The sequence below is a fragment of the Brassica rapa genome, chromosome A03, assembly GCF_000309985.2.
Source record: "Brassica rapa cultivar Chiifu-401-42 chromosome A03, CAAS_Brap_v3.01, whole genome shotgun sequence".
NCBI lineage: Eukaryota > Viridiplantae > Streptophyta > Magnoliopsida > Brassicales > Brassicaceae > Brassica > Brassica rapa.
This window is the reverse complement of record NC_024797.2, coordinates 7957007-7983782: the sequence shown is the minus strand read 5'-3', so window position 1 is coordinate 7983782 and position 26776 is coordinate 7957007. Positions and strand designations below refer to the sequence as shown.

The following is a 26776-nucleotide window of genomic DNA, read 5'->3' as shown; positions in this document are numbered from 1 at the left end:
ACAAAACTTTTGAAATATATTTTCTTCTTAAAATATATTTTGGTTTTGAAATATTAAATTTCTTATGCTATTTGTTTCTCTCGTATTACATATTTGTTTTGGTTCTCGTATCAATTCTTTTCTTTTTGAAAGTTATCTTTGGTAATACATATGAGCAATACGTAAACTATAGAATTAACTTTTCATTCGTAACACTAATACGAATTTCCATATTGAGTTAGTATTTACATTACTGTGATGTGGATCTTTTTCATTCAATAACATATACGAAAACGGGAATTTGTACATATAGTTAGTATGTAGAAAAATACTTATGAAACTCATAGGAGTTTTCCAGAAAAAAAAAACAAAATCATTTTTTTTTTGAATAATAAAAACAAAACAAAACAAAATCATTAAGAGAGAGTGAGAATCTGATTACCTGAATATCACAAGTTCAGAAGTCTTTGGTGCCAATCATATCAAATTTTAGCATGACCTATAATTACAGGCCAGTTCATGAGTCAGATTATACACTGTTTTTAGAAAATAATATATTATATTAATTAACCGACACTGTTACAACTTTAAATCCAACAAAACAGCCGCTTATTCGGATCGACGATTTCTCCGCGAAAAGTATGATATAGTACCAAATGCCACCAGAGTATGACCCGTGCTATTTCTCTCCAAAAAACAAAATTCAAAAACTATTTTTCCACCGGTATAAAGTTCTATCAAAATCTCTTCACAGGTTTAGAGATCGAAATCTAAAACTCCACAAAATCGATTTATGGTAGTTTACTGAGTTTAAACAAACCGTAAACCATGTTAACCCAATGACTAACCAGATTAAGATCCGATTATGACCCATAAATGAATAAAAACCCAAAGACCTTAAGAATCTTAACCCGACCCATAATCAATCTCCTTTAAAAACCTTCGAAAGAAAAATCCTCAAGTTGATAAACTTAGATATCAAAATCAGGAGAAAAAAATTGTAACGTAGATGTCGGCAGGGGCGGACCTAGGTAACAACAGGGTGGGACAAGTGCCACATACATAATTTTTATTTTTTCATTAGTTTTCTTGAAAAAACTTAGAAATTCATATGGTTAATCTTCATTGCCCCCATGCACCTCTGGTTGGAAATCAACTCTAACTACTATAATTTTGCTACATAATATATTGTGCCCCGTATTATTGTAGATGCTAGATCCGCCCCTGGATGCCGGTGTTCCATGGAAATGAAGAGGGGAACGAGTTTGATGAAGAATCTGCAGAGAGATGCTTCTGAGATCGAGCAACTGGTGACCACCTAAAATTTCGGGAAAAATAGTGGGGGTCATATTTCAGTGGGCATTTAATGTTATATCATACTTCTCGTAGAGAAATAGATCATCAACCCAATATATTCTTAACTGACTATTTTACGCAAACTTAAACCGGTGCGCTTCACTAGCCGGTTCCAGATCTCTATGAAATCATTCACTGCTCCAAATTATACACTTTCCAATATTGTATTATTAAATATTAAAAGAAACAACAAAAGTTTGTGGTCTTGTGGTCGAATGGTATGAAAACAAATTTGAGACGCCAACATATTTTATGTTCGATTCATCTGGTATGCAAAATTAAATAACATGTTCTCAGACATTCACACGGATATAAATCATTTGTATATTTGGAGAGAAAATATATTTGTGGGTTTCTTTTCTCAGAAATTATCTGGACTTTTCAATTTGTCTGAGATACACTAAGGTTAATGAAAAAACAACAGTAAAAAAAAAGCAAATCACTTTGAATGATATTGGAAAATGACCTAACTACCATACAATCTAGTTAAAAACAAATATATACAAATGACACGTTGTTAAATCTATTACACCCAACTTGTGTTAGTGCTCTTTTTCCCAAAGATTGATATTTATAGTTTTATAGATTAATGTTTTCAAGTTAATTAATAATCTAAATGTATATTGCTATTTTTAATTCGTACCATCAAATTATATAAATTTTTATCTCCCAATTTATTTTTCGTTAGATCATATTGTTATGTGTATTTTCTAGTTAATGTTCAAAGTTCACTATGCACAACTTATTAATAAACTTTATTTGACTCATAAACAAATTAAAATTTTAATTTTGAAATAAAAGTAGTACACATTGTTCTTACAAAAATAAACAATGTAAAAAGTTAAACAAAACAGTCAAATGCTCTATTCTTCTTTGACAAAAATAAAATAACAGTAAATGTAAGACTTGAGCCGACAAAAGCATCGTGTAAAAGTATATCACGGTGTCCATTCAATCCCAATTGATCACGTGCCCACCAAACCTAGTTGCAAACCCAATAGGCTTCTTTGGATTCTCTGCTTTTTCATGCCAATTCCTTTTTTATTTGTTAGACATCAACCATAAACTATAGTTTACCTAGCATAAATTTTAATTCTTGGTGAAATTTTGAGTTACTAGCTGTATATTAAATTTGGTTAAAGATTTAAGAACTCAAAGTAAAATTTAGTTTCGTTGAAAGATACATATAGCAAAGCAAAAGTTATGACAAAAGTACGTTGAAGTATTGGATGTGGAATTTAATCCGGTCTGATTGGTAACCATTCTGGAAAAAAAGAGAAATGAATAAGAAATGAATATAGAAGAATAAAATAGTATGAATGAAAAAGAACGGGTGTTCCTTCTCAAATTTTAGAAGGAATGATTTTGTTCTTTATTTCTCTACAGAAAAATGAATGAAAAAAAATGAAAAAAAAAAAATTATTCCTTATGAATGGTGATTATTTTTAGAAACATTAGGGAATGCATTGGTCACCATTCATGCAGACATGTTACAAAATAAAAATTCAATACACGACGAACCACACACAATCTGGATCCAACTTTAGCTCAGGCAGCTGTTTCTTTAAGAGGTTCACATAATCATTAACCTATCTCTAATTATCTCTAATTCTGTTATTCCCGTGACTTTGCGGTAACATATGTGGAACAAGAAGAAATTATCTCCGTTTCGAAAACCATAGCTTTACTGGCGGTAAGAAATGTTAGTTTGATAGTTACTTGATTTTGGGGAAATTAAAATAGTGTTTTGATGAGATGTATGATGAATGTTATGCTAAAGGTTAATAAATTTGAGTTGTAAAACATAATGAAAAGGAGAGATTGTAACTCAAGAAATGGAAAGCTTGATAGGTTATTGCATGGATGAAATTTTGGTTTTGTGGATATCGTGTTACATATAGAGGATGGTGTGTACTTCAAAAGACTTAAAAAAAAAACGTAAAAACGTGCTGTTGTAGAATATTTTCACATATTTATTTGGCGTGATAACATTAAAAATATTCTTAGATCACAAATTATAATATTTAGTGATACTAAAATATAATATATTAGATAATAAAAGAAAATGATTTGATATATATTTTGGTATTATCTAATGTTGGTAGTTAGAGTTTTTGACATTGTAATTCTCAGAAATAATACAAAATATTTTGAGGTTTCGTATGTACAAAATTGTTTAAAGAATTCCTAATAAAAAATGTGTTTTGGAATTTTTTTTACATTTTATTTTCGTTCAATTTTAATTCTACAACAAATATCCCGGAGTGTCATGATTCTCAAGTCTCTCTCTCTCTTCGTTTTATTTAATTTAATAAAATTTTGGGATAAGTGGAAATGCATGACATCAAATGTTAGATTAAAAGAAAATTTGAGATATAAGTTAAAGAAACTAATCCTACTGATATATGAAAATTAAGATTCATTATATATTTAGGTGTTATCTAGATATATTACCTAATATGATCATGAGTTAATAAGCTCTATATAAGAAGATGTCAAGTTATGACATAGCTTACAAGAGTTTAGAGATTAAAAGCTTTAGCAATACGAATATTGTTCTGGAGTCTTAATTTTTGAATTCTATATCAAACCATGTGCCCCTCGCACTCTGTATCAACTCTAAAGAAAGCAGCTTTGTCCCCAGCTATCATCCCACAAGGCAATCGCTGCTTTGTGGATGCGGCTTGGAACCTTCTGACAGGAACATGTGGCATGGGATTGGGTTACATATGGGGAGTGGCATGTGCTTCCTGTTTGTTTGTAAAGAACAGCCCATATTGAATAAAAAGTAAAAACTAAACTACAGAATATATATATAACATTTTTTTATTAATAGGTTGAACCAATAACGTTAATTTTGATATAACAAGATTGAATTGAACTGTGACACAAAAAGTTGAATTGAAAATACCCTACCATGAGTTGTTTGGTTGAAAGCTTACTTTATTGATTTAAAGTAATGGGATTACAAAATCCGAGGCAAGTAGGGCTTGATTAGTCAACAAACTCGCCTCACTATTATCTGAACTAAGGACAAAACCAAAAGGATTTGGTACAAAGCAAATGAACGTAAATGCATATTTATGGAAAGTAATTCAAGATAAGGGCCTCTTAAAACGTAATGTGAAGAAATTTAACGAATGTGATAAATCAGAAATCAAACTCAGATATGTAGATGAACACAAAAGGCCAAGATGAAATTCATTTTGGTTTTATGGTCATCGACTAGACTCATGTTCTCTTTTTATACACAATCCATTTAAACCCTAGCTATTTCATAAAACCTTAGATGAGAAAGACAAGTGCCATCCTCTGATCTACCATGAGTGCTTTGATTCGTTTTGCGGTCGCGACAACTCGATTGCACATAGCTTTTCCATACTAGTTTGGGAGACACTTCATCTGTTTTCGTCAGATGATTGTTGCTCAAGTGAGATGAATTCTGGACTGGACCGTGTTTTCATTTGGCCCAATGTTGAGGTGAGAACAACTTCTGGTTTCCATAGCCCAAAATCAGAGACTCAATTTATGTTGCTTGACCTGAGTTGCAACTTTGACATCCTCTCTCAGCTAACATATTTTACAGATTTAAAATTATTTTTACAATTTAATTAGTTGTAAAAAAACAAAAAATATTAGTTGTAAGAAACAAAAAATAATAATTTAATTATATTCGAAAATTTATATATGATCATGACCAAAAATCCAATCTCTTCTCGTGTGTCCATAATACCTCTTAATATATATTTAATGCAAAATTTAGGGAATCTTTCAAGAGGAGTGTTCAAATACAATTCGACACTTCGGAGAATTTTTGCTCTTACAAAGAAGTAGTTGCTTATAAGACTCAAACTCCTATGATAAAAATGTGTACATATGAAAAGTGATCATGCCAAGGTAACTTTGCATGAAATATCGCATAAAATGACCTTTGATTTATCTTTCTTATCGTCTGTCATAAAGAAATATATAATAATAAAAATCATTACATTATTTGTTTTCAGCATTATAAGAATTAAAAAGCGAGAAGAAAGACAGAAAATGCGTAGGGGGAAAAGAAAAGGTAAAACAAAGAGAAAAACGCGTCTTTCCCATTCCATTAGGCATGCAATGCGCGGCCGTGAAACGGTGAAAGAAGCTCACTCCTCTCCTTTTATTTATAAAGACATACATATATCTTTAATTAACGTTTCTATGTTTCATAAAAGTTAATTAATGGATGTAACAAGTCATTTTCATTTAGATTCTCTGGTAACATCAAACAAACGGTTTTGACTAATTTCTATGGATTATTGTTTATTGAGAACGACTTGTAAACATACAAATACAAAATATTCAAATAGATTAACATGAGACTGAGACGCTAGGACGTGTAGATTATTATCTTATAAGAAAAATATAGACTTCTCAATATTATTACATCACAGTCTTTTTTTCTTTATCTTGAACTGGTCTAAAGACGGACAATTATCTTATGTTATGAACTCCTGAAATTTCTTGAATCCTCTCTGTCTATCTAAAAAAAAAGACCAGGAAAGAGACAAAAGGAGACATTAATGTTTAAACAAAGCACGTAATAACAACAAATTATTACGTGATAATAATTTATTACTTCCAAATATACACACAAAATTTTATCAGAATGAAAATATACTCTTTAATTCTTCCTTTCTCTATATTCTCTATATACACAAATACAAACATCGTATATATCAAGTAACAGAGAGAAAAATCCTTCTTGACCGGAGGGACGCCGTCTTCCATAAGAATATGCACGGTGGTGGAGAGACGACGGCCACGGCGACTGAGGCGAGGGGGTTGAAGAAAGGGTCGTGGACGACGACGGAGGATGCGATTTTGACGGAGTACGTGAGGAAACACGGCGAAGGTAACTGGAACGCGGTGCAGAAGAACTCAGGCTTGCTCCGGTGTGGGAAAAGCTGCCGTCTACGGTGGGCTAACCATCTCCGGCCAAATCTAAAGAAAGGATCATTTAGTCCTGATGAAGAGAAGATCATCATCGAGCTTCACGCTAAGATGGGAAACAAATGGGCTCGTATGGCTTCTCAGGTTCCATTTGAAAAATAAACATTTTTACGGTCCATATTTGTTTCTTCAATTCAATAAATTAAAGAGTTCTAAGAAATTTATATGTGAAATTAATTTTTTCTAGTTAAACACAAGTCTTGCATGTTTCAATGTTTTCTTTAAATATTTCTTTCTGTTGTTATCATTTAATTAATATTTTTTAATATCGTAGTTACCTGGACGAACCGACAACGAGATAAAGAACTATTGGAACACAAGGATGAAGAGAAGACAACGAGCTGGTTTGCCTTTATACCCTCACGAGATTCATCATCAAGGGATTGATAATGATGATGAGTTTGAGTTTAATTCATTTCAGTTCTCAAACCAAGACCATTCTAATCACCAAAACATGATTCAATACACTAGTTCCTCTAATACTCCATCACCGTCCTCTTCATTCTCTTCTTCATCTTCTCAACCTCAGAAAAATATGTGTTTAGATCCCTTAATCTATACTAATCCCAGCCTAAACCACATCCCCGAGACTCCGATGAATACTCATATGTTCTCTCTTCACAACAATAGCCTAGAAAATGAGAACAACCAGTTTGGTTTCTCTCTTTCTTTGTCCTCATCCTCATCGTCGAATGAGTTTTGCACTAAGAAAGACACTGATGCTATGAGTTATAGTTCATTTCTTATGAGGGATCATGAGATGAGACCGAGTTCTTTCCCTTTAGGACTAGACAATGCTGTCCTAGAGCTTCCTTCAGTCCAAACAACGACCCATTTTCGCAGTTATAATACTATTATTGACAATGGTGTCCATCTTTATCCACCTGCGGGCAACAGTGGATTGCTTGACACCGTCTTGGAGGAGTCTCGAGCCTTGTCTCGCGGTGGAATCTTCAAGGACGTTACGGTTTCTTCTAGTAGTCTATGTGAGGATCAAGACAAGAGAGTGGAAATTGATTTTGAGAATCGGTTGATAGATCATCTAAACTCTTCTCATCAATCATCATCAGGTAAGAACTTGTCTATGAATTTAAACCATTTCTATTGTACATATTTTTGGTATAACCATTCATCTACATATTGCCTGGGAGCCTAGTAGATGTGTTTAGTCCTGTTTAGTTTTATATATCCTGTTAATGAAACAGTAATTAAAGTGAAACCAAAGCTAGTATGGATCTTTGGTAATATCGAAGACATATATTGACTTTAATCTAATTAATTATTTAGTGTTTAATATCTTTTGTTAAATGGACAGAAACAACCCCTAATCTTTACAAGAGGTACAATGAGCCAACGATAGTGAAGACAACAATGGATGATGATGATGGCATACTACTGAGCTTTATCAACAACTTTCCTTCCACCACACCGTTGCGTGATGACTGGTACCGGGTGACAGAAATCCAAACAGAAGCATTAACGAGCGGAATCTTGATAGGAAACCATCAAGGTAACAGCAAACTGGAACCACAAAAGGCACCACCTTCATCCGGCACTGTAGATCCTCTGGCCTTGTTGGGGTCATGTTACTGAGGCAACATGCCTAGAAAATGCTAATTTGGAGAGTATCCACATGAGCAAAACCATTTATTTGGTAACTGGAAATTAAGAAAGGAGAAAAGGCTCTCTATTCAAGAGCTTAATTTGTTTCTGTCTGTGTAAAATCTTTTTAAGCATTCAGTTTGGGATTTTCTCTGAACTTTATGTCAACATGTTTTCAAGGGGCTAAAAAAACAAAAGGCGAAATTTATAAGAGATGGATTTGAGATTATGGTTCTCTTTTTGTATACTCATAATGTCATACTAAATGATGGTACTACTGATAAACCCAAGTGTACCACTTTAAGAGAAGCTCTATCGTGATATTCACAGAGTATCTCAGTAATTAGAAAATAAGAAAATGAGAGAGAGCTACGAAAGAGACATGAGAGAAGTTCTCATATTATATACTTTAAATATTCTTTAGAATCTCTATATACACACTACACAGCCTACCAATCAACTTGCTTTTTCTTGCATTTTGATTTGTATTTTAAAAAAGTTTTAATAAACTATTAGTTTTATTTGGAGTAGAAACCCAATTTAGAACCCCGAATGATAATTAAAGTTGGTCTAAAACTACATTTTGAGGTAGCTATTAGCTCGAAGTTTCCTCTGGTGGAACCCTACAGAATCACTATCAAGTTTCTGTCAGTTTTCATTTTCTTCTTGTTTTTCACCTTTATCGCAAGATGTCTGAATGCTTTGGCTAACTTCATTGCTAAAACAGTACTCTGTAATCACAACTCTTGACTCATCCTCTTAGGTTTGGGTGGAGTCCGTTCTCTTTTAGTAATCAGTGTTAAAAAATGGACTCAAACTAGAACAAACCGGGATGATCAACGCCAGTTGATTAGCTTGTGTGTGTAATTTGATTTTTATTGAGGAGAAGAATTATCACCGACGTTAGGAAGAGCTACTAGGTATACAATGGGGGCAAGAGTAATGCGATTGGGTAGCAACACGACTTCGCTAGTTGCATACACTGCCATTGGCTTATGTCGTCATTTGGAAATTATTCCACACTCTTCCAATAAAATATCTCCTTAAAATTCGGCACCCCAAGAAAGAAAAATAAAATGAATTACATAATATAATATGCAAGTAGTCAATATTTTTTTTTGTTGTTCAAAAGCCACTTGGTTGTTCTTATATGTGACCCAAAACTATACGTTCTTCACAAGTAAATTGATTTTATTTTCCTTTGTTAATTTATTTTCCTTCTTCCACGAGGATTATGAACTTGAGATTAAGCATCCTTTAGTTCGTTGTGGTAGATGAGACGAACGAGGAAATTTTGAAATATTACGTTGAACTCAGTCCGTTGTACGACTAACCCACTACTCTGCATATCTTATGTAGTAACGATTAATACATCCAATTTCGTTGTCTAATTAGTCACGGAAGACTATTAACATCTACAAGCTCCATTTGCATCTTCGAACAGAACTCGAAACTCTCATAGTCTCACTGGTAGAACATGGATACCCATACGGGAAAAAGGTTGTCGAGTTTCTTTCGAGGGAACATGGAGAGGTTGTCAAAGATATAGAAACGTGTTTTGTTGATTAACAATAAATTTTTTATAGTAATCAGATTTTCTTAATTAAAAGTTAACAGTAATGGCCGTTAGTTGTGGGCCTACAAATGGGCCCACGGGTTATAACGGATGCTTTGACTAAACAATATACAGATATGACTTCATAGCTCGAACAAACAAAAAAAAAGCTCTTCAGTAGATCGTTTTTCCTCTTTCTCTCACTTTTTCCTTACATTTTTTGTCTGTGTTCTCAATCTCTTCAATTTGATTTGATACGAGAAGAAAATGTCTTTCTGGGAGTTTTGGGTTTTCTATCCCTTTAGGAATCTGTCTCCTGTCCAATCAATGGTTCCTTGACATTTGCTGATTAATAATTCGTTGCTTTGTCGTAAAATTTTCACTTTTTTCTCCAGCTTATGCCTGCAAAGTGTTTGCTTATATTCCTCAGAGAACCCGTAGTTTGTCAAAAAAAAGAAAGAGAAAATAACTTCTTACTGTTGAACTGTTGTCTTTTGCTCTGTTTTGGCTTGCTTGTTTCTTACATGAACTGGTAATAACTCTTTCTTCATATCCGCATTGTTACCTTTTCTTAGTTTCTTTCTCAATTTCAGTTGCTCCTTCCTCGCTTAGATCTTTTCTTGATTTTCTCCTAATTTTCTACAGGTCACAAAGTTGATTTCTTTTCTCCTGTTCTTGTGATGGGACTGAGCATTGATCCATCTGTGCCTATAATGGCACTGATCGTAGCCATTCTGGTGGTTCCAGTGGGTTGTCAAAGGCCTAAAGTGGTGAACCTCGGTGCTGTTTTCACTTTTGACTCCGTTATCGGCAGAGCTGCTAAAGTGGCTCTCGAGGAAGCTGTCTCTGATGTGAACGCTGACAGAAGCGTTCTCAAAGAAACGGAGCTGCGTCTGTTTATGGAGGAATCTTCCTGCAATGTCTTTCATGGGTCATTCGGAGGTACCATAACTGTTCTTCTAGTTTCTTTTTTGTCCATGGCCCCATTAGAAACTTGTGGGTTTTGTTTAGTGTAGAGTTTTGGTCCAAAGTGGATTATTTCTCATTTTATGGTATCAAAGGCGATTTACACTAGTTTCTAATTATATGGTAGGAGCTGACATCTGGACCAAATATAGTTAGTGAAAGAATAGCACCACTAAAGTGGCGTTTGATAAGCTCGCATAAGATATATCCGAAATTATTGGCACATCAATTATGTTTTGAATCAGTTACTGTCGGTGCATATGTTTGGCGTCAAATGCTAACAATATACAGAACATAATAGACTTCAGACCCAGTACAGGCTGTTCCTTACTAGAACATATGTTGGAAGCATAACTTTGGTTTTATCAGTAATGGCCTGGTTTAAGTTCGAGTGGTTTTGTTGTTTTGCAGCTTTTAAAGTGCTTGAGAAAGAAGTGGTGGCTATGATTGGTCCACTTTCATCTTCCATTGCTCATACATTGTCAGATATTGCCAAAGGGCTCCAGTTTCCTCTCGTCTCATTTGCAGCAACTGATCCAACTCTCTCTGCCCTCCAGTTTCCCTTCTTTCTTCGGACTACACCTGATGATGCCCACCAAATGCCCGCCCTTGTGGATTTTATCACTTTTCACGGATGGAAAGAGGTGATATCAGTTTACTCAGATGATGAGCTCGGAAGAAACGGAGTTTCTTCTCTAGATGATGAACTGTACAAGAAAAGATCCAGAATCTCCCATAAAGTGCCGCTGTCAGTGCATTTTGATGAAGGCTCCGTTACTGATGCTTTGAAAAAATCCAAGTCCCTCGGTCCTCGAGTCTATGTTCTTCATTTTGGTCCTGACCCGTTGCTCAGAATCTTTAGGATAGCGCAAAAGCTGCGTATGATGACCCGTGAATACGTTTGGCTCGCCACAGACTGGCTTTCCGTTACCTTAGATTCTTCGTTGAGTGACAAAGGTACTTTAAAACGTCTTGAAGGTGTAGTGGGGATTCGTCAACACATCCCAGAATCCGTAAAGATGCACCAATTCACACATAAACTAAAAAGCAACGGATCAATGAACGCCTACGCGTTGCATGCGTATGATACAGTGTGGACGATCGCATACGGCATCGAGAAAATGCTGAATGAAGGAATCAACATAACATTCTCTTACTCCGAGAAGTTAATTCATGCAGAAGGAACTAAACTGCACCTGGAGAGAGTCAAAATTTTCAATAGCGGGAAGATACTACTTGAGAAACTTCTGCAGGTGAACTTCACTGGTATAGCCGGTCACGTTCGGTTTGGTTCTGGTCGAAATGTCATTGGCTGTGACTATGAGATCATCAATGTAGGCAAAACCGGTGTAAATACTGTGGGTTTCTGGTCTAGAAATGGAGGATTTTCAGTTGTACCCCCAGATTCTCGACACACACATAAGAAGACTGGCTTTGTTTCTGATGAAAAGCTTGGTAACATAACCTGGCCTGGTGGTGGCCGTGAAAAGCCGCGTGGTTGGGTCATTGCAGACTCTGCAAGTCCACTGAAGATTGTTGTCCCGAACAGAGTGAGCTTTGTCGAGTTTGTGACCGAAGAAAATAACAGTAGCCATCAGATCAAAGGACTTTGCATTGACATTTTCAAGGAAGCGCTGAAGTTTGTCCCTTACAGTGTTCCTTACATATTTGAGTCATTTGGGGATGGCCACTCAAGTCCTAATTACAAACACATTATTCAAATGGTCACGGATGGCGTAAGTACCCACTTCAAAAGTGTACAAACTGATTGCAAAAGCCTCATGGATCACTGACTGAGATTATGGTTGGGCATTTCTCCTGTTTTTTTCTTTTATTCCTCTGTTTTCAGGTATATGATGCAGCTGTTGGGGATTTTGCAATAGTCCCAACCAGGTCGAAATTAGTAGATTTCTCGCAGCCATATGCTTCCACAGGCCTTGTTGTGGTGATTCCGACTAACGACGACAATCCGACTTGGATCTTTCTGAGACCCTTCACCATTAGGTTATGGTGTGTTGTTCTAGCTTCATTCCTGATTATTGCAGTAGTCATTTGGATCCTCGAACATCGCATCAATGAAGATTTCAGAGGGCCACCCCGTAAACAACTCATCACAATGATCTTGTAAGTCCAGCTCGTAATATTCATAGTTCATTCTTGGGTGTTTCTCTGACATTTCTAGTCTGATTTTTTTTTGCAGGTTCAGCTTCTCAACTCTTTTCAAGAGAAATCGTGAGTAGTCTTAGTCTTATCCATCTTTCTTTAGCACTGCCAAGCAAGCGAAAAATAAAAGTTTGATAGAGTTTGATTTCCAAATCTGTCTGATACATATTTGACTCCAGATTTGTTTTCTCTATCAACTCATAACTACGATCTTGCTGCTTTGTCTTGTTCTGTCAACAGAGGAAGATACGATAAGCAATCAGGCTAGACTAGTGATGATTGTATGGCTCTTCTTATTGATGGTCCTAACCGCGAGCTACACAGCGAATCTCACCTCAATCCTCACAGTCCTACAACTTCCTTCTGCCATAACCGGCATTGACAGCTTGCGGGCAAGTGAGGTGCCTATCGGTTACCAGGCTGGAACTTTCACTTTAGAGTACTTAACCTACAGTCTCGGCATGGCTCGGTCTAGGCTGGTCCCACTTGACTCGACGGAGGAGTATGAAAGAGCTTTAAAGCTAGGACCAACCGCTTTCGGAGGAGTAGCTGCCATTGTTGACGAGCTTCCTTACATTGAATTGTTTCTTGCGGAACGGACGGGTTTCAAGATTGTCGGAGAGCCCTTTATGCACCGTGGTTGGGGATTTGTAAGTACTCTTTTTTTTTTTACGTTTCTCTTAATCAGAAGAGCACAAAAAGATTTGAGATTTATTTGTTTGTTTGTTTGTTTGTTTAACAGGCGTTTAAGAGAGATTCTCCACTGGCTATAGACATGTCAAGAGCGATCTTGAAACTCTCCGAGACGAGAAAATTGCAAGAGATTCGGATGAAATGGTTATGCAAGAAGACATGCGCAGAGAAATCAGATGGGAACCCAGAGCCAAACCAGCTTCATCTCAAGAGCTTCAAAGGGTTGTACCTTGTCTGCATTGCAATCTCGGTCTCTGCGCTTTCGGTGTTTGTTTTCAGGATGGTACGCCAGTTTGTGCGGTACAGAAGGATGGAGCGTACTAGCTCGATGCCGCTTGCTTCGTGGTCGTCTTCTCCTACTATGCGTTTAAAGGAATTGGTGTTTGGTTTCGTGGAGTTTGTGGATGAGAAAGAAGAAGCTATCAAGAGAATGTTCAGAAGGAGTGATGACTCTAACAACCCATCTCATGTTGTGGAAGTTCAAGCCGATCCTGAGGTACGACAAAATTGATGCGTAGATTCCACTTTATAGAATGAAAATTGTAATATTATTAGATATGAACTAACATGCAAGTCAACATTCCAATCTTTGTTCATTAGATTTGATTGTAACTTGGCACATAAAAAGGGGGCAAGAGCCAATGATTGTTAACATGATTGTACCTATATACATATATTTCAGAGTTACCAATAATTCTAAACTATTTCATTTTTTTGGGTCAATCTTCTTTCTTTTTGTGATTTATTATATTAATGTCTATAATAATTGCCACGTTCTGACAAGCATGAGCTCATGATTTTTTTTATCCAACTTGTTTGTTGGAGCTTTTATCTTATTACGTGTTTTTGGTATGCTATCTTGTTTTGTCTGACCAACTATTTGCTATCTTATGTTTTATTTATATTATTTTATTGCCATCATCCATGGCGTTCTGCTCGCTGAACTGAATTATTTAATGATAAGTCTTTTATTTGTTAAATTTAATTATTAGTTCCGTTGTTTCTTTCTGAACCATCTCTGAGATAGTTTCAGTTCTGTGTTTTATGTGGCCATTGACCTGTACAGAATCCAACAGTTCATACACATACATTTTTCATGTATGTAAAATTTTAGTCTTTGATTCAATGTTCAGCAAGTTGTCATGACACCTTTTGTCTTCTTGTCTGGCCCATTCTTTTCTTTTGACGTTGATTTTAATGGTCGTCAGTGCCTCTTCGATTGGGTTTCTTTTCTTTCTTCTGACTCCGAATCATCATATGATTAATATCACGAGCCTGAAAAAATCAGTTCTTTTTGGTTCGAGAATCCGAAAAGATGGGATTTTGCGTGATGATTAGTGGTGTTACTATGGGACTTATGTTCCTATGTGTTTCTGGCTTTTGGGTTTTGCTGACAGAAGGTGCTGGTAGAGAAAGTTTTTTAAGAAACTCTTCTTTTTCTTCTCGGCCCAGCTCTGTCAACGTTGGAGCTCTGTTTACTTATGATTCTTTCATTGGAAGAGCAGCTAAACCCGCGTTTATGGTGGCCATTGAAGACGTTAACGCTGACCAGAATATTCTCAGGGGAACCAAGCTCAATATTGTCTTCCATGACTCAAACTGTAGTGGATTTGTTGGCACTATGGGAGGTACTTTTTTCATATTACTATGCCTGTAAAGTTGCTTGTGAAAACCTGAAAACCCCTCAATGAAGCTGTGGGTTTAGTAGTAGATTAATGATTCTGTCCTACTATTGTCTTAGAACTTGTTGTGTTCATAAATCTCTTATTGGTATTTGGATATGTTGAAGGAGATTGGTGATATATTGTCGTATTGTGTAGCTTTGCAGGTAATGGAGAACAAGGTGGTTGCAGCCATTGGTCCACAATCTTCAGGAATCGGTCACTTAATCTCCCATGTAGCTAATGAGCTCCATGTACCTCTCTTATCATTTGCAGCGACTGACCCGACGCTTTCTTCACTACAATACCCTTACTTCCTTCGAACCACACAGAACGACAACTTCCAGATGAACGCAATAGCAGATTTTGTATCCTATTGCCGATGGAGAGAAGTTGTTGCAATCTTTGTTGATGATGAGTATGGTAGGAACGGGATCTCTGTATTAGGCGATGCTTTAGCTAAGAAACGTGCCAAGATCTCTTACAAGGCTGCTTTTAGACCTGGTGCAGATAACAGCTCACTCCGTGACTTATTGGTTTCTGTTAATCTGATGGAATCTCGCATCTTTGTTGTTCATGTGAATCCTGATTCTGGTTTAAACGTTTTCTCTGTCGCCAAGTCTCTTGGAATGATGGAGAGTGGCTATGTCTGGATCGCCACTGATTGGCTTCTTACAGCTTTGGATTCACGGTTGGATCCCAACACTATGGATCTCTTGCAAGGAGTGGTTGCTTTTCGCCACTACACACCTGAGAGTAACGAGAAGAGACGGTTTAAAGCAAGATGGAAAAGCCTTAGAACCAAGGAGACTTCAGGAGGAGGTGATGATGGCTTCAACTCTTATGCAATGTATGCTTATGATACTGTTTGGTTGGTAGCTCGTGCTCTCGATGTTTTCTTCAGCCAAGGCAACACAGTGACTTTCTCTACTGATCCTAATCTGAGGAAAACCAACGGTACCAACATTAAGTTCTCAGCACTTAGCGTCTTCAATGAAGGAGAGAGGTTCCTCCAGGTCATTCATGAGATGAACTATACAGGTCTGACCGGACAAATCGAGTTTGATTCAGAGAAAAACCGGATTAATCCAGCATACGACGTTATAAACATAAACAGTAGAGGTCCACACAGAGTTGGCTACTGGTCGAATCATACAGGCTTCTCAGTAGAGCCTCCTGAGACATTCTACTCTAAGCCTCCAAACACATCTGTAGAACATCAACGTCTTAATGAAATCATATGGCCAGGAGGAGTAACAAAACCACCTCGAGGTTGGGTATTCCCTGACAATGGAGAGCCGCTCAAAATCGGCGTGCCTAACCGTGTGAGCTACAAAAACTATGCGTCTGAGGAGAAGAACCAGCTTGGTGTTAAAGGATATTGCATTGACATCTTTGAAGCTGCGGTTGAGTTGCTTCCGTACCCCGTTCCACGGACTTATATACTATATGGGGACGGGAAGAGGAATCCTTCGTATGACAATCTCGTAAATGAAGTTGCTTCAAATGTGAGTGTTGCTTCTTCTTTCACTTACTCAAATCAAGTAAATGGATACTAAACTAACCTCTCTTTTTTTGTTTTATGTCTTTAGAATTTTGATGTAGCTGTTGGGGATATCACAATTGTTACAAACAGGACCAAGTTTGTTGATTTTACGCAGCCATTTATGGAATCAGGGCTTGTGGTGGTAGCTCCAGTGAAGGGAGCCAAGACTAGTCCATGGTCCTTCTTGAAGCCATTCACTGTAGAGATGTGGGCTGTGACCGGACTCTTGTTTCTCTTTGTGGGAGCCATCATTTGGATTCTTGAACACCGGTTTAATGAAGAGTTCCGTGGACCTCCTAGGCGTCAAATCATCACCGTTTTCTGGTTAGTCCCAAGCTCTTGACATAAGATGTGACAAAGGTGAGAAAAAAAAACACAAAACAATTAGTAAATTAAAACAAAAACTCATAAGTTTAAACTGAAGCACTAAAGCTTTGCCACTTCAACGTTGCAGGTTTAGCTTCTCAACAATGTTCTTCTCTCACAGTACGTACTCCATTACAAACTGGAACCTACAAAACATCAAGTTTTCGAGTTTTTTATATTCTTATTCTTTCAGGGGAGAACACGGTGAGCACTTTGGGGAGATTTGTGCTACTCATATGGTTGTTTGTGGTTCTGATCATCAACTCAAGCTACACGGCCAGTCTCACTTCGATCCTCACCGTCCAACAGCTAACATCTCGGATAGAAGGAATGGACAGTCTAATAACCAGCAGCGAACCCATTGGAGTCCAGGACGGTACATTTGCGTACAAGTATCTGGTCAATGAACTTAACATAGCTCCATCAAGAATTATTCCGCTTAAAAACGAAGAAGACTATCTCTCTGCTCTTCAACTTGGTCCCAGAGGCGGTGGTGTAGCAGCCATAGTCGACGAGCTTCCTTACATCAAAGCTTTGTTGTCAAACAGCAACTGTGAGTTTCGTACTGTTGGACAGGAGTTCACCCGGACAGGCTGGGGATTTGTATGTAAAAACCGGTTTGGCTTCAACTCATTTTGTTGGCTCTCTTAATGAACTTTTTGGTTATGGATTGTTTCAGGCTTTCCAGAGAGATTCTCCTCTAGCTGTGGACATGTCAACGGCGATCCTGCAGCTGTCTGAAGAAGGAAAGCTGGAGAAAATCCGCAAGAAATGGCTTACGTACAGTCACGAATGCTCAGTGCAGATTGCAGACACAGAGAACTATCAACTCTCGGTACAGAGTTTCTGGGGACTGTTCTTAATATGTGGTATAGTTTGGTTCATTGCGCTCACCCTCTTCTGCTGGAAAGTTTTCTGGCAATGCCAAGGGTTAAGACCAGAGGAAGAGAGTGATGAGTTAAGGGTGAGTGAAGAAGCTAGTTCTTCTAGATCAGGGAGAAGTTTGAGGGCAGGAAGTTTCAAGGACTTGATTAAGGTTGTGGATAAGAGAGAAGTAGAGATCAAGGAGATGCTTAAGCAGAAGAGCAGTAAGAAACTCAAAGCTAGCCAAAGCTCAGCTGAAACTCCATAGAGATTGAGTTAGAATATAGATGAAAGGAGTCACAATTTGTTTAAATAAGATTTAGCATTACTTACAAATGTAAATAGATTTTATCATAAGATTTTGTAATGGACCTTAACTTAGAAAGATTTTATCACACAAGTTGTTAAGGTAGTGTTTTTGGTAAACATCATGGCTGTGTTTTATGTTTGAATGGAATGATCACCTTACCAAACAATTTACCTTTGACTTTGGCAAGATCACAACTCAATATATAAATTATCAGCTTAGTCTTTTGTTTTTTTTTCCTGGTTGAGTTTGGTCAGTACCATAGCCAACAGCTAAAAAAATCGTTGCAGTCTCTCTTTTAAAACAGAGAGAAAGAGTGAGAGTCTTGCAAAGATTGTCACTGCAACTGTGAGTTTCTATGTTTTATGGTTGTGAAAAGTGGTTGGTCTTACATCATAGTTAGGTTTTTAGTTTGCTAATCAATTGCTTCCCAAATGACCCAGTGTTTTTTTCTCATATTTGCTAAGCTTTGTTAGCCTTTATAATAGTTTATTTGATTGTCTAAGCCTCATCGTTAATTATTTTGTTAGACTTTTTCATTGATTATCTTCTTGTTTTGCTTTGTGTGTAAATTATGTTGTTTAGCTTTATTTCAAGTCCTAAATCATAACGACTTTGTTAATTAGTTCCCTAAACTTGAGGTGGAAATTTGTTTAAGAATGCTACTCAGTCAAAATATATTAAAAATCCTCGTTGCAAGATATCCGCAACAAGATTTAAAAACAAGATACTAATTACAATAAAATCAAACAAAATACTCAAAAAAACGAAAATAGCATGAGTTGTGTTTGGTTAGTTCATGTTTTCTCATACAAAACAAGATCTTGAAATCAAAAAAAAAAAAAAAAAAAAAAAGAGAGGGTAAATCACAAAGAAAACAGAAGAGATGAATCTTTGTCTTAACAATCAAAACCACAAGATTAGGTGGAGAGAGTGTTGAAGCAATGAAGGTAAATGTGGAGGTAATAACGGGGACGTTTATAGATGCGGAGGTGAGTGAGAGTGCGACAGTGAAGGAACTAAAGGAGAAGATTGCAACGGAGGTGAAGTTATCGGTGAAGCGTTTAATACTTGTGGTCGAGGATGGTGAGGGGATCAGAAGAATGGTGAAGGATGATGAAGATGAAACGAAGTTGATAGAGTTAGGAGTGAAAGAAGATTCTCATATGTATTTGTTCTTTAAGCATCCTGATTTGGTTTACAAGGAAGAGAGATCTCAAGGAAGAGGAGATGATGCTTCTGTAGAGGAGGTTTCATCAGAAGCAGAGAGTAACAGAGGAAACAAAGAAGAATATGAAGAGGCAAAGGGTGAAGAGGAAGATATAGCTATGAAGAATGGTGAAGAAGAAGAGAAGAATGGAGAAGAAACAAAGGATGATGATAATGTTGAAGATAGAAAAAAGAAAGCAAGAGAAGGAGAGAATGAAATGGATATAGTTTCTTGATTTGATTTGCTTAGCCATTCCATTTTAGTTTACTTTTCTTTTGTGATTGTCTTGGCATAATATTTCTTGTTCTACAAGTAAACAGCTTAATGAAATTTTATGATCTGTTTGGTTTCTTCTTTTAAGCAACTCTGAACTAATACTCGTCTACATCCGCATGAAAACCAGTATAATATAGAACTGCTTACAAGTTACAACGAGAAATGTTAGAAAAAAAAAAAGTCACGAACAAGACAACTTTGTTTATATTTATGGATCTTATGTGTAAAGAAAATCTGTTTTTTTTTTACATGACTATTTCGATTTTCGTGAACAAACTCAAATTCAAGTATAGCCCCAAAATAGGGAAACTCTGAACTAATACTTGACTATATCCAAGGAATTTGGATTCATTTACGAATGATAGAGTTTGGTTCGGTTAATAATTTTGAAAACTGGTAAATACTCAAAAAAAAAATTGGATATGGTAATTATTATGCTAAATATCCAAAACCTAAATATATATTCAAAACTTAAAAAAAAAAAGGTTAAAATGTACTTGAAACAAAGTTGTTCTTGAAATCAGAACAATATCCAAGGGTACCAATGTGCAAGATCATTGGCTAATATGGATATCCAAAACCAAACCAGGTTATTTTGGATTGGTTCCGGTTCAAGTTTTTGGTTCCATATTTATAGAGTGAAGGAGACATGGGAGGGAAGATTTCTATTTTCTATTCGTATGATTATTACTCTCTCCGTTCTTTGATGATAGACTTTTTAGGAAAAAAGTTTGTTTCAGAAAGATGTATTTTTTGTGTTTTCTATGAAAAAATTGTAAACTTTAAGAAAATTAATTAACTTTATTGAATTTATATTGGTTAAAAATTATTGAAAATTGAAAATTACCGAAAACGATACATTTATTATGATAATTTAATGTGTTTTCTTAATATGTGTGAAAATATTAAAAAATCTATCTTTGTAAAACAGACGGAGTATGAAATTATTTCAACCGCTAACCAAAAATAAAATAATATCATGACAATAGTAACTGAAAATCTATCTAATCATAACACTTAGCCTAATTTTTATTGCCCTCATGAGAAACTCTCTCTGCCTTGAAGATAACTCAACTTCTGGTGGAAAGATAGAAGCGTGAGCCTATAGCTATCCCGACGACGGCAACCGTCAGCGACTTGAGAATATACTTTACTGTATACTTTGATTCATTCTTCGGTATCTCCAACAGATCCTTCATCTGCCAGTACCATTAGCACAATAACCGATTAGCTCAGCTCTGTTATGTTTAATGAACACGAGAATGAAAAAGATTGTGAACTAACATTTATAGGTTGGCTCCAGTTCTTCTTGATCCCTTCAAGATGCTCTCTACCAACAACTGCCACGACCGAGCTATGCTCACTTGCAACTCTTGACAACATACATACCATGTACCTGAGTTACATAATGCAACAATTTGCAAAAAAAATCATCATGATGACTTTAGGAGCGACATAGAGAGAGGAAGACAATACTAACTTGTCTCGCTCATGCACAAGTGTATCCATGAGAGATGGAAATTGCTTGCTCATTTCTTGAATCACCAACGTCACAATATCCACATCGTTCATAGCTTTTAGCTAAAAAGACCAAACAATTTAATCAACACTAACTCAATATTTGAACTGGCTGGATCGCAAAAGCTTTGAAGAGAGCGAAGTAAGAAGGAAGCAAAGACTTTTTACCATCTTCTTAAGTTGCTCAGGGCTCGGTAAATACACAGCTTGAAACACTAATCCGAAGAACTTAAGTTTGTGCCATAGAGACATCTTAACCCACGTTCTCTTCAACGTGATCTGCTTCAACAAAATCCAAGGTCAACTGATTGAAAAACCAATGCATAACATTCCTTAAGAGAAAGATTTATAAGACTGTGAAGACATATTCTTGAATCACCTGTACTAGACGATCACCTAGAATCACCTTGCCACCATATTTGTGTGCCTCTTCATATGCCACTCGAAACTCAGCACCAGGTAGAACATCAAGCTTGCTGGCGACCTAACAGAAGCAAAAGGATTCAAATTAATAAAAATAAAAATAAAAATAAAAAAAGGATTCAAATTAATAGTATGAAAATTTAGGCTATCATCAAAGAAAATGTAAACCGGGGAAGCATGCCTTTGCAAGAAACCATCCGTAAGCTATTCCGAATGCGTTGTGGTTCTTCTTCCACATCTCTATCATCTCCGACACCGTTGGAATCTGAAAAAAAATCCAAAAACATGGCACAACATGACAGCTTAAGTACATTCCGTAGACAATGGGCCTGTTTGTTTCTCCATTTGAATGAGTCATTTGGATGAAGATGAGAGTTTTGTTTGTTTAGACACTAAAAGTGCAACTCATTTAGATGGATCATCTGGATGACTTTTGGAAATTTAGGCTTAATTTTAAAGTCCATTCAGCTGAACCAATTTGGATCATTTGAATGGAGATGGTTCATTCAAAATGGTATAATGTCTATTATGCCCCTAATGTAATTCACAGATTACAAACCTAAACATAATATCATTTTTGTCACATACGAAAACTGACAAAACTACAAAAACACGTTTTTCCACGAAAACCTAAAAACTATTTTTTCACGCCAAAACCCCAAAAACGCAATTTCCCGTCAAAATTGCAAAAACACGTTTTCCCGTCAAAACTGCAAAAAACGTATTTTTCCACCAAAACAAAAAACGAGTTTTCCCGTTAAAACCGAAAAATCTCGTTTTCCCACCAAAACCGAAAAATCTCGTTTTCCGGCCAAAACTGCAAAAACGCGTTTTTCCGCCAAAAACGTGTTTCCCCGCCAAAACCGCAAAAACGCGTTTTCCTGCCAAAAACGTATTTTCCCGCCAAAACCGCAAAAACGTGTTTCCCCGCCAAAACCGCAAAAACGTGTTTTTCCGCTAAAACCGCAAAAACGCGTTTTCCCGCTAAAACCGCAAAAACGTGTTTCCCTGCCAAAACCGCAAAAACGTGTTTTTCCGCCAAAACCGCAAAAATGTGTTTTTCTGCTAAAACGGCAAAAACGCGTTTTCCCGCCAAAACCGCAAAAAACGCGTTTTCCCGCTAAAACCACAAAAACGCGTTTCCCGCCAAAACCGCAAAAATATATTTTTCCGCCAAAACCGCAAAACGCGTTTTCCCACCAATAACGAAAGATCTCGTTTTCTCGCCAAAACCGAAAAATTTTGTTTTCCCGCGAAAACCGCAAAAACGTGTTTCCCTTCAAAACCGCAAAAAAACGCGTTTTCCCGCCAAAAACGTCCTTTTCCGCCAAAACCGCAAAAAACGTGTTTTCTCGCCAAAACAAAAAAATCTCGTTTTCCTGCCAGAACCGAAAAATTTTGTTTTTCCGCCATAACCGAAAAATGTGCTTTCTCGCTAAAACCAAAATCTTTTTTTTTCCGCCCAAACCGCAAAAAAGAACGTTAATTTTGAAATAATTCTAATGTAAATATATTAAACTCAATAATTAAATGTAATATAGTTAAAATTAATATCAAACATATGATTAAACCAATACAAGGGTATTTTGGTGATTTGTTTACTAAACTCATTTGAATGGAAATGAAAGTAAAAAAACAAACATAAAATCCATTTAGATGATTCATCTAGATGAGCCATGTGGATGAACAAACAAACAATCACAAAAATCTGAATGGATCATTTGAATAGATCATACAAATGAATCATTTGGATGGAGATGACAAATGGTGAAACAAACAGTCCCAATGATTCCCATTAGAAAAAAAAAAAGCTTGGCCATCTTCTAGCAAAAGAAGGGGGAGATGATGAATGAACACTATAGTCCAGTGTTAAGATGCTGTAAGAGTTATGTGGAGCAAAACCTTCAAAGCTTGAGGAGTGAGAATAGACAATCGACTGGAACACAACTCCAGGAAGACGACCTGCAAATTCATCAGCCACACCTACTTAGAGAGAGTGAGAGAAAGATACATGAAAGAGTCCACAGTGTAATTAAAGAAGAAGAACCTCTGGTTTCATGAATCTAACTATAGCTTCAACTTCTCGACATGATTCCTACAATACAAAAACAAAAACGCAAAGATCAAAACAGCTACAACAATGCATATGCATCATGCAATTAGTTTACAATCATTCATCATCACCAACATTTCAACAAATTACAGAATCAGACCCCAAGTTTCAATCTTTTACAAAAGTAAGTCACAAGATGAAAACAGCTAAACTATTGCATATGAATGCTAATACTCACTCAGTTCCTACATAATCCATGTTTTTAAGAAGAAAAAATATTTCAAAAGATACATTTTGGATACAATTTTTAGTAGAAAATCATGGTAAACTGCAAACTTATAAAAAAAATTAACTGTTTTAACTATTTATTGAATTTTTATTAGTTAAAGTTATACAAATTAATTAATCACAAAAATAATGTATTTATAGTTAAAATTTAATATATTTTATTAATATGTGTGAAAATTCTAAAATATATTTCTAACTATAGGGAGTTAACCTTTTTACGTAACAAATTACACAGTATCAGTACCTCAAGTTTCAATCTTTTACAGAAAATACCTCAGATACATGAGCAGTGCCAATCAAGTACACATCGCACGATCCCCCGTCCGCTGTGGAACTGCACGTAAGAACCATAACGCGTTTTGCGTATTCATCAGGCAGCTCTAATTTCGTCGTCTCTACCGCACAATCACCATCATCATCATCATCGCCACTAGCATCAACGACCGAAACGACGCAGGTTATCAATGAACCGGAATCACTATGTTCATCCTCCTCCTTATCCACATTCAGTATGTTGTGGCTATGGTCATCTACGTAAACGAATTCATCTCCGGATTGAGCCAACGCCTCCAACGGTACTGACGTCGGTTCCATTCACGATAGGTAGCTAGACCACGCTGATATAACGCTTATACAGTTCCTCTTCGCCCTTTATATATTTAATTTTTAAAATATTAAAATCAAAATCAAATTCATTTAGCTTTTTTACCTTTTTAATATATATATATATGTGGAACAGAAACTGGCTTCTAGCACTATAGTTGAAGTAAGTTCTAATTCCAAAGTTTATTCCCAAAAAGTGCCTCTGAAGATAAAAATTTATATATAAATTGATTCCGATGCGGGTTCGTGGAATTTTTTATTAATAAATTGAGAATTTATCTTTCTGTTTTACCTATATTTTACATGTTGTATTGATCTATTAAGAAAAGGAATATTTTATGGAAAATGTTTAGTGTTATCATTTTTGTTAATGTTAAGCGATAATATTTGAGTAAAATAACTGAGTCAAAACTAAAGGAAACAGTAATATCTTTATGTATCCGATAACTTGGGATGCAAAATCATTAACATACCTTAACTGAACATGTCAGTCAATTTTTGGGAGGAGATCTTTATGTTATTTGCTGACTTACTCATATCATTTTATTCAAAACTATTTTCCGAATCTTACTTGTACTAAATAAAAGTAATAACATTTTTCTCCGGTCAGTCACAAAAATAAATTAATGATAACTTTATTTAATATGTATGGTTTCTACAAGATAATTTACATAACGTTTGAAATGAATAATAGTTGGATTGAATCTTGGGGTTATAATTCATAGAGAGGCTCATTCTCTTTGATGTGCGGGGGATTCCAATTTTCTACGACTTTGACGCAAAGTGAACATGGTAAAACAATCCCAACATAATCTTCTTTATAGCTGCTTCAACTGCAAAACTGGAATGAATTTTGATAGCAAATGTATACATTTAGTCTCAATGAAACTATAACATGGCGAGCATTGGCCATAATAGTAAGATATATAACAAACAACTTTGTAGGTAATCTTGGGCTTGAGTTATGTTTTTGTAGACTAATTAAAACGAGCATCCAAAAACATGTAAAGACAAAATAAGATGGCTGAGCAGAATCATCCATCTCTCAAACTCGATCACCGAGACAATTTAATGTTACGCTTTTATCTCAAAAGACAAGACGAGTCACTCATTTATTAGACACAATACGCACAATCTACTTATCTTTTTTTTTGAACAATACGCACATTCTACTTTTTTTTTTTTTTGAACAATACGCACACGCTAGATTTCTCATGTTAGCAAGTCAGGACCGAATCCGAGCATAGTCTAATAAAACATTGGCCTCCAAAAATTCTGAAAGTTTTTTTTATATAAACAGAAATCTCCAAATTATGGAAAAAAATATTTTTATTAAAATTCTTAAAAATGTTTTAAGTCCACAGAATCTCTGATTCGGCCATGTAGAAAGCATACAGCTAGTCCATCGAATGAAGAGGGTATAAAACTGAAGATACATTCTTACTGCAATAAGACATTTGAAATTATGTTGTATGGTCAAAAAATTGAAAATGAACAAGTAAAATAATGAAGTAGTAAATATAGAGAATCTTATCATGAAACATTGAAACTTTAGGGTATATAGTATTAGTTTTTACATGTGTTCTTCACCATATGGTAAATCATTTCAGTAGAGTCATCTATATTTTTTTGTACATCAACAAACAAACTAATAAAGATCATTTTTCCCATGGACCAACAAATCTTGGTGTTGCCGTTGACTTAGGATCTGACTGGTTCAACCGCAGCGGTTACGGTTGCGGGAGTTTGCGAATGCGGGTGGTTGCGGTTTCTAGCGGTTTTAAGAGATTTGTACGACTGGTTCTGCGGTTAGAAATTGGTGCGTTTGCGGGATACTTATGATTGGTTAACTACCAAATGCAGCAGCGGTTAAATAATAAATTAACAATATTTACATTTTATACAATTATAAAAATATAAAAAATAATAATATTATAATAAATATAAAAGTTATATTTAGAAAGTTATAGTTTAATATTTTTAAAAATATAGAAAATATTTTTATTTTAAAGTTTTATAATATTAATTAAAATATAATAGATATATTTTAGCATTTTTATAATTTCAATTTAATTTTTTTATTGAATATTTTTATTTTTGTATTTATATTGTTTTAGAAAAAAAGAATTTTTTTTATCTTCCCGCAACCGTCCGCAACCGCAAACGCTAGCTGGAACCAGCTTTTGAATTTATGAGGTTCAGAGCGATTTGGAGCGGTTTGAAACGGTTTGGAGCGATTTGAGCGATTGTTGCAAAACGCCAACAACCGCTACCAACCGCAAAAACTGCGTTTGCGGGTGGTAGCGGAAAAATCAGTCATACCCTTAATCCTTTTTCCCTGTCAGAATCTTTCAAATTGGA

The 26776-nt window shown here is 35.8% G+C and overlaps 5 protein-coding genes across 7 annotated transcripts; 4 read left to right on the top strand and 1 right to left on the bottom strand.

Annotated features, from left to right (window-relative positions):
* Positions 1–2262: 2262 nt before the first annotated feature.
* On the top strand, positions 2263–8071 carry LOC103857427 (transcription factor MYB101). Its single transcript, XM_009134603.3, has 3 exons — positions 2263–6405; positions 6596–7391; positions 7637–8071. The coding sequence occupies exons 1-3, from the start codon at positions 6106–6108 to the stop codon at positions 7912–7914; spliced, it is 1374 nt and encodes a 457-aa protein (XP_009132851.2). The 5' UTR covers positions 2263–6105; the 3' UTR covers positions 7915–8071.
* Positions 8072–8396: 325 nt separating this feature from the next.
* On the top strand, positions 8397–14023 carry LOC103857426 (glutamate receptor 3.7). Its single transcript, XM_009134602.3, has 8 exons — positions 8397–9808; positions 9874–10010; positions 10124–10420; positions 10856–12180; positions 12294–12568; positions 12645–12676; positions 12848–13257; positions 13350–14023. The coding sequence occupies exons 3-8, from the start codon at positions 10159–10161 to the stop codon at positions 13809–13811; spliced, it is 2766 nt and encodes a 921-aa protein (XP_009132850.2). The 5' UTR covers positions 8397–9808; positions 9874–10010; positions 10124–10158; the 3' UTR covers positions 13812–14023.
* A 246-nt stretch (positions 14024–14269) lies between these two features.
* Positions 14270–18165, top strand: LOC103857425 (glutamate receptor 3.5). 3 transcript variants are annotated; one of them, XM_009134600.3, is made up of 6 exons: positions 14270–14928; positions 15129–16469; positions 16554–16831; positions 16962–16993; positions 17067–17476; positions 17553–18165. In XM_009134600.3, the coding sequence occupies exons 1-6, from the start codon at positions 14782–14784 to the stop codon at positions 18003–18005; spliced, it is 2661 nt and encodes an 886-aa protein (XP_009132848.1). In that variant the 5' UTR covers positions 14270–14781; the 3' UTR covers positions 18006–18165. The 3 variants fall into 3 exon arrangements, with proteins under 3 accessions (XP_009132848.1, XP_009132846.1, XP_018513404.1); XM_009134598.3 differs by having other exon boundaries at positions 15121–16469; XM_018657888.2 differs by lacking the exon at positions 17553–18165 and having other exon boundaries at positions 15121–16469; positions 16554–16867; positions 17067–17273.
* Positions 18166–18919: 754 nt separating this feature from the next.
* Positions 18920–19605, top strand: LOC103857424. Its single transcript, XM_009134597.3, has one exon. The coding sequence runs from the start codon at positions 18989–18991 to the stop codon at positions 19487–19489; it is 501 nt and encodes a 166-aa protein (XP_009132845.1). The 5' UTR covers positions 18920–18988; the 3' UTR covers positions 19490–19605.
* Positions 19606–19731: 126 nt separating this feature from the next.
* LOC103857687 (traB domain-containing protein) lies at positions 19732–26299 on the bottom strand. The gene is made up of 9 exons (XM_009134910.3): positions 24086–26299; positions 23519–23566; positions 23374–23433; positions 21653–21736; positions 21428–21532; positions 21217–21327; positions 21011–21111; positions 20815–20926; positions 19732–20729 (listed from the first exon to the last, which is right to left on the bottom strand). Exons 1-9 carry the CDS (start codon positions 24404–24406, stop codon positions 20601–20603), a joined length of 1071 nt encoding a protein of 356 aa, XP_009133158.1. The 5' UTR covers positions 24407–26299; the 3' UTR covers positions 19732–20600.
* Between the last annotated feature and the right edge of the window lie 477 nt (positions 26300–26776).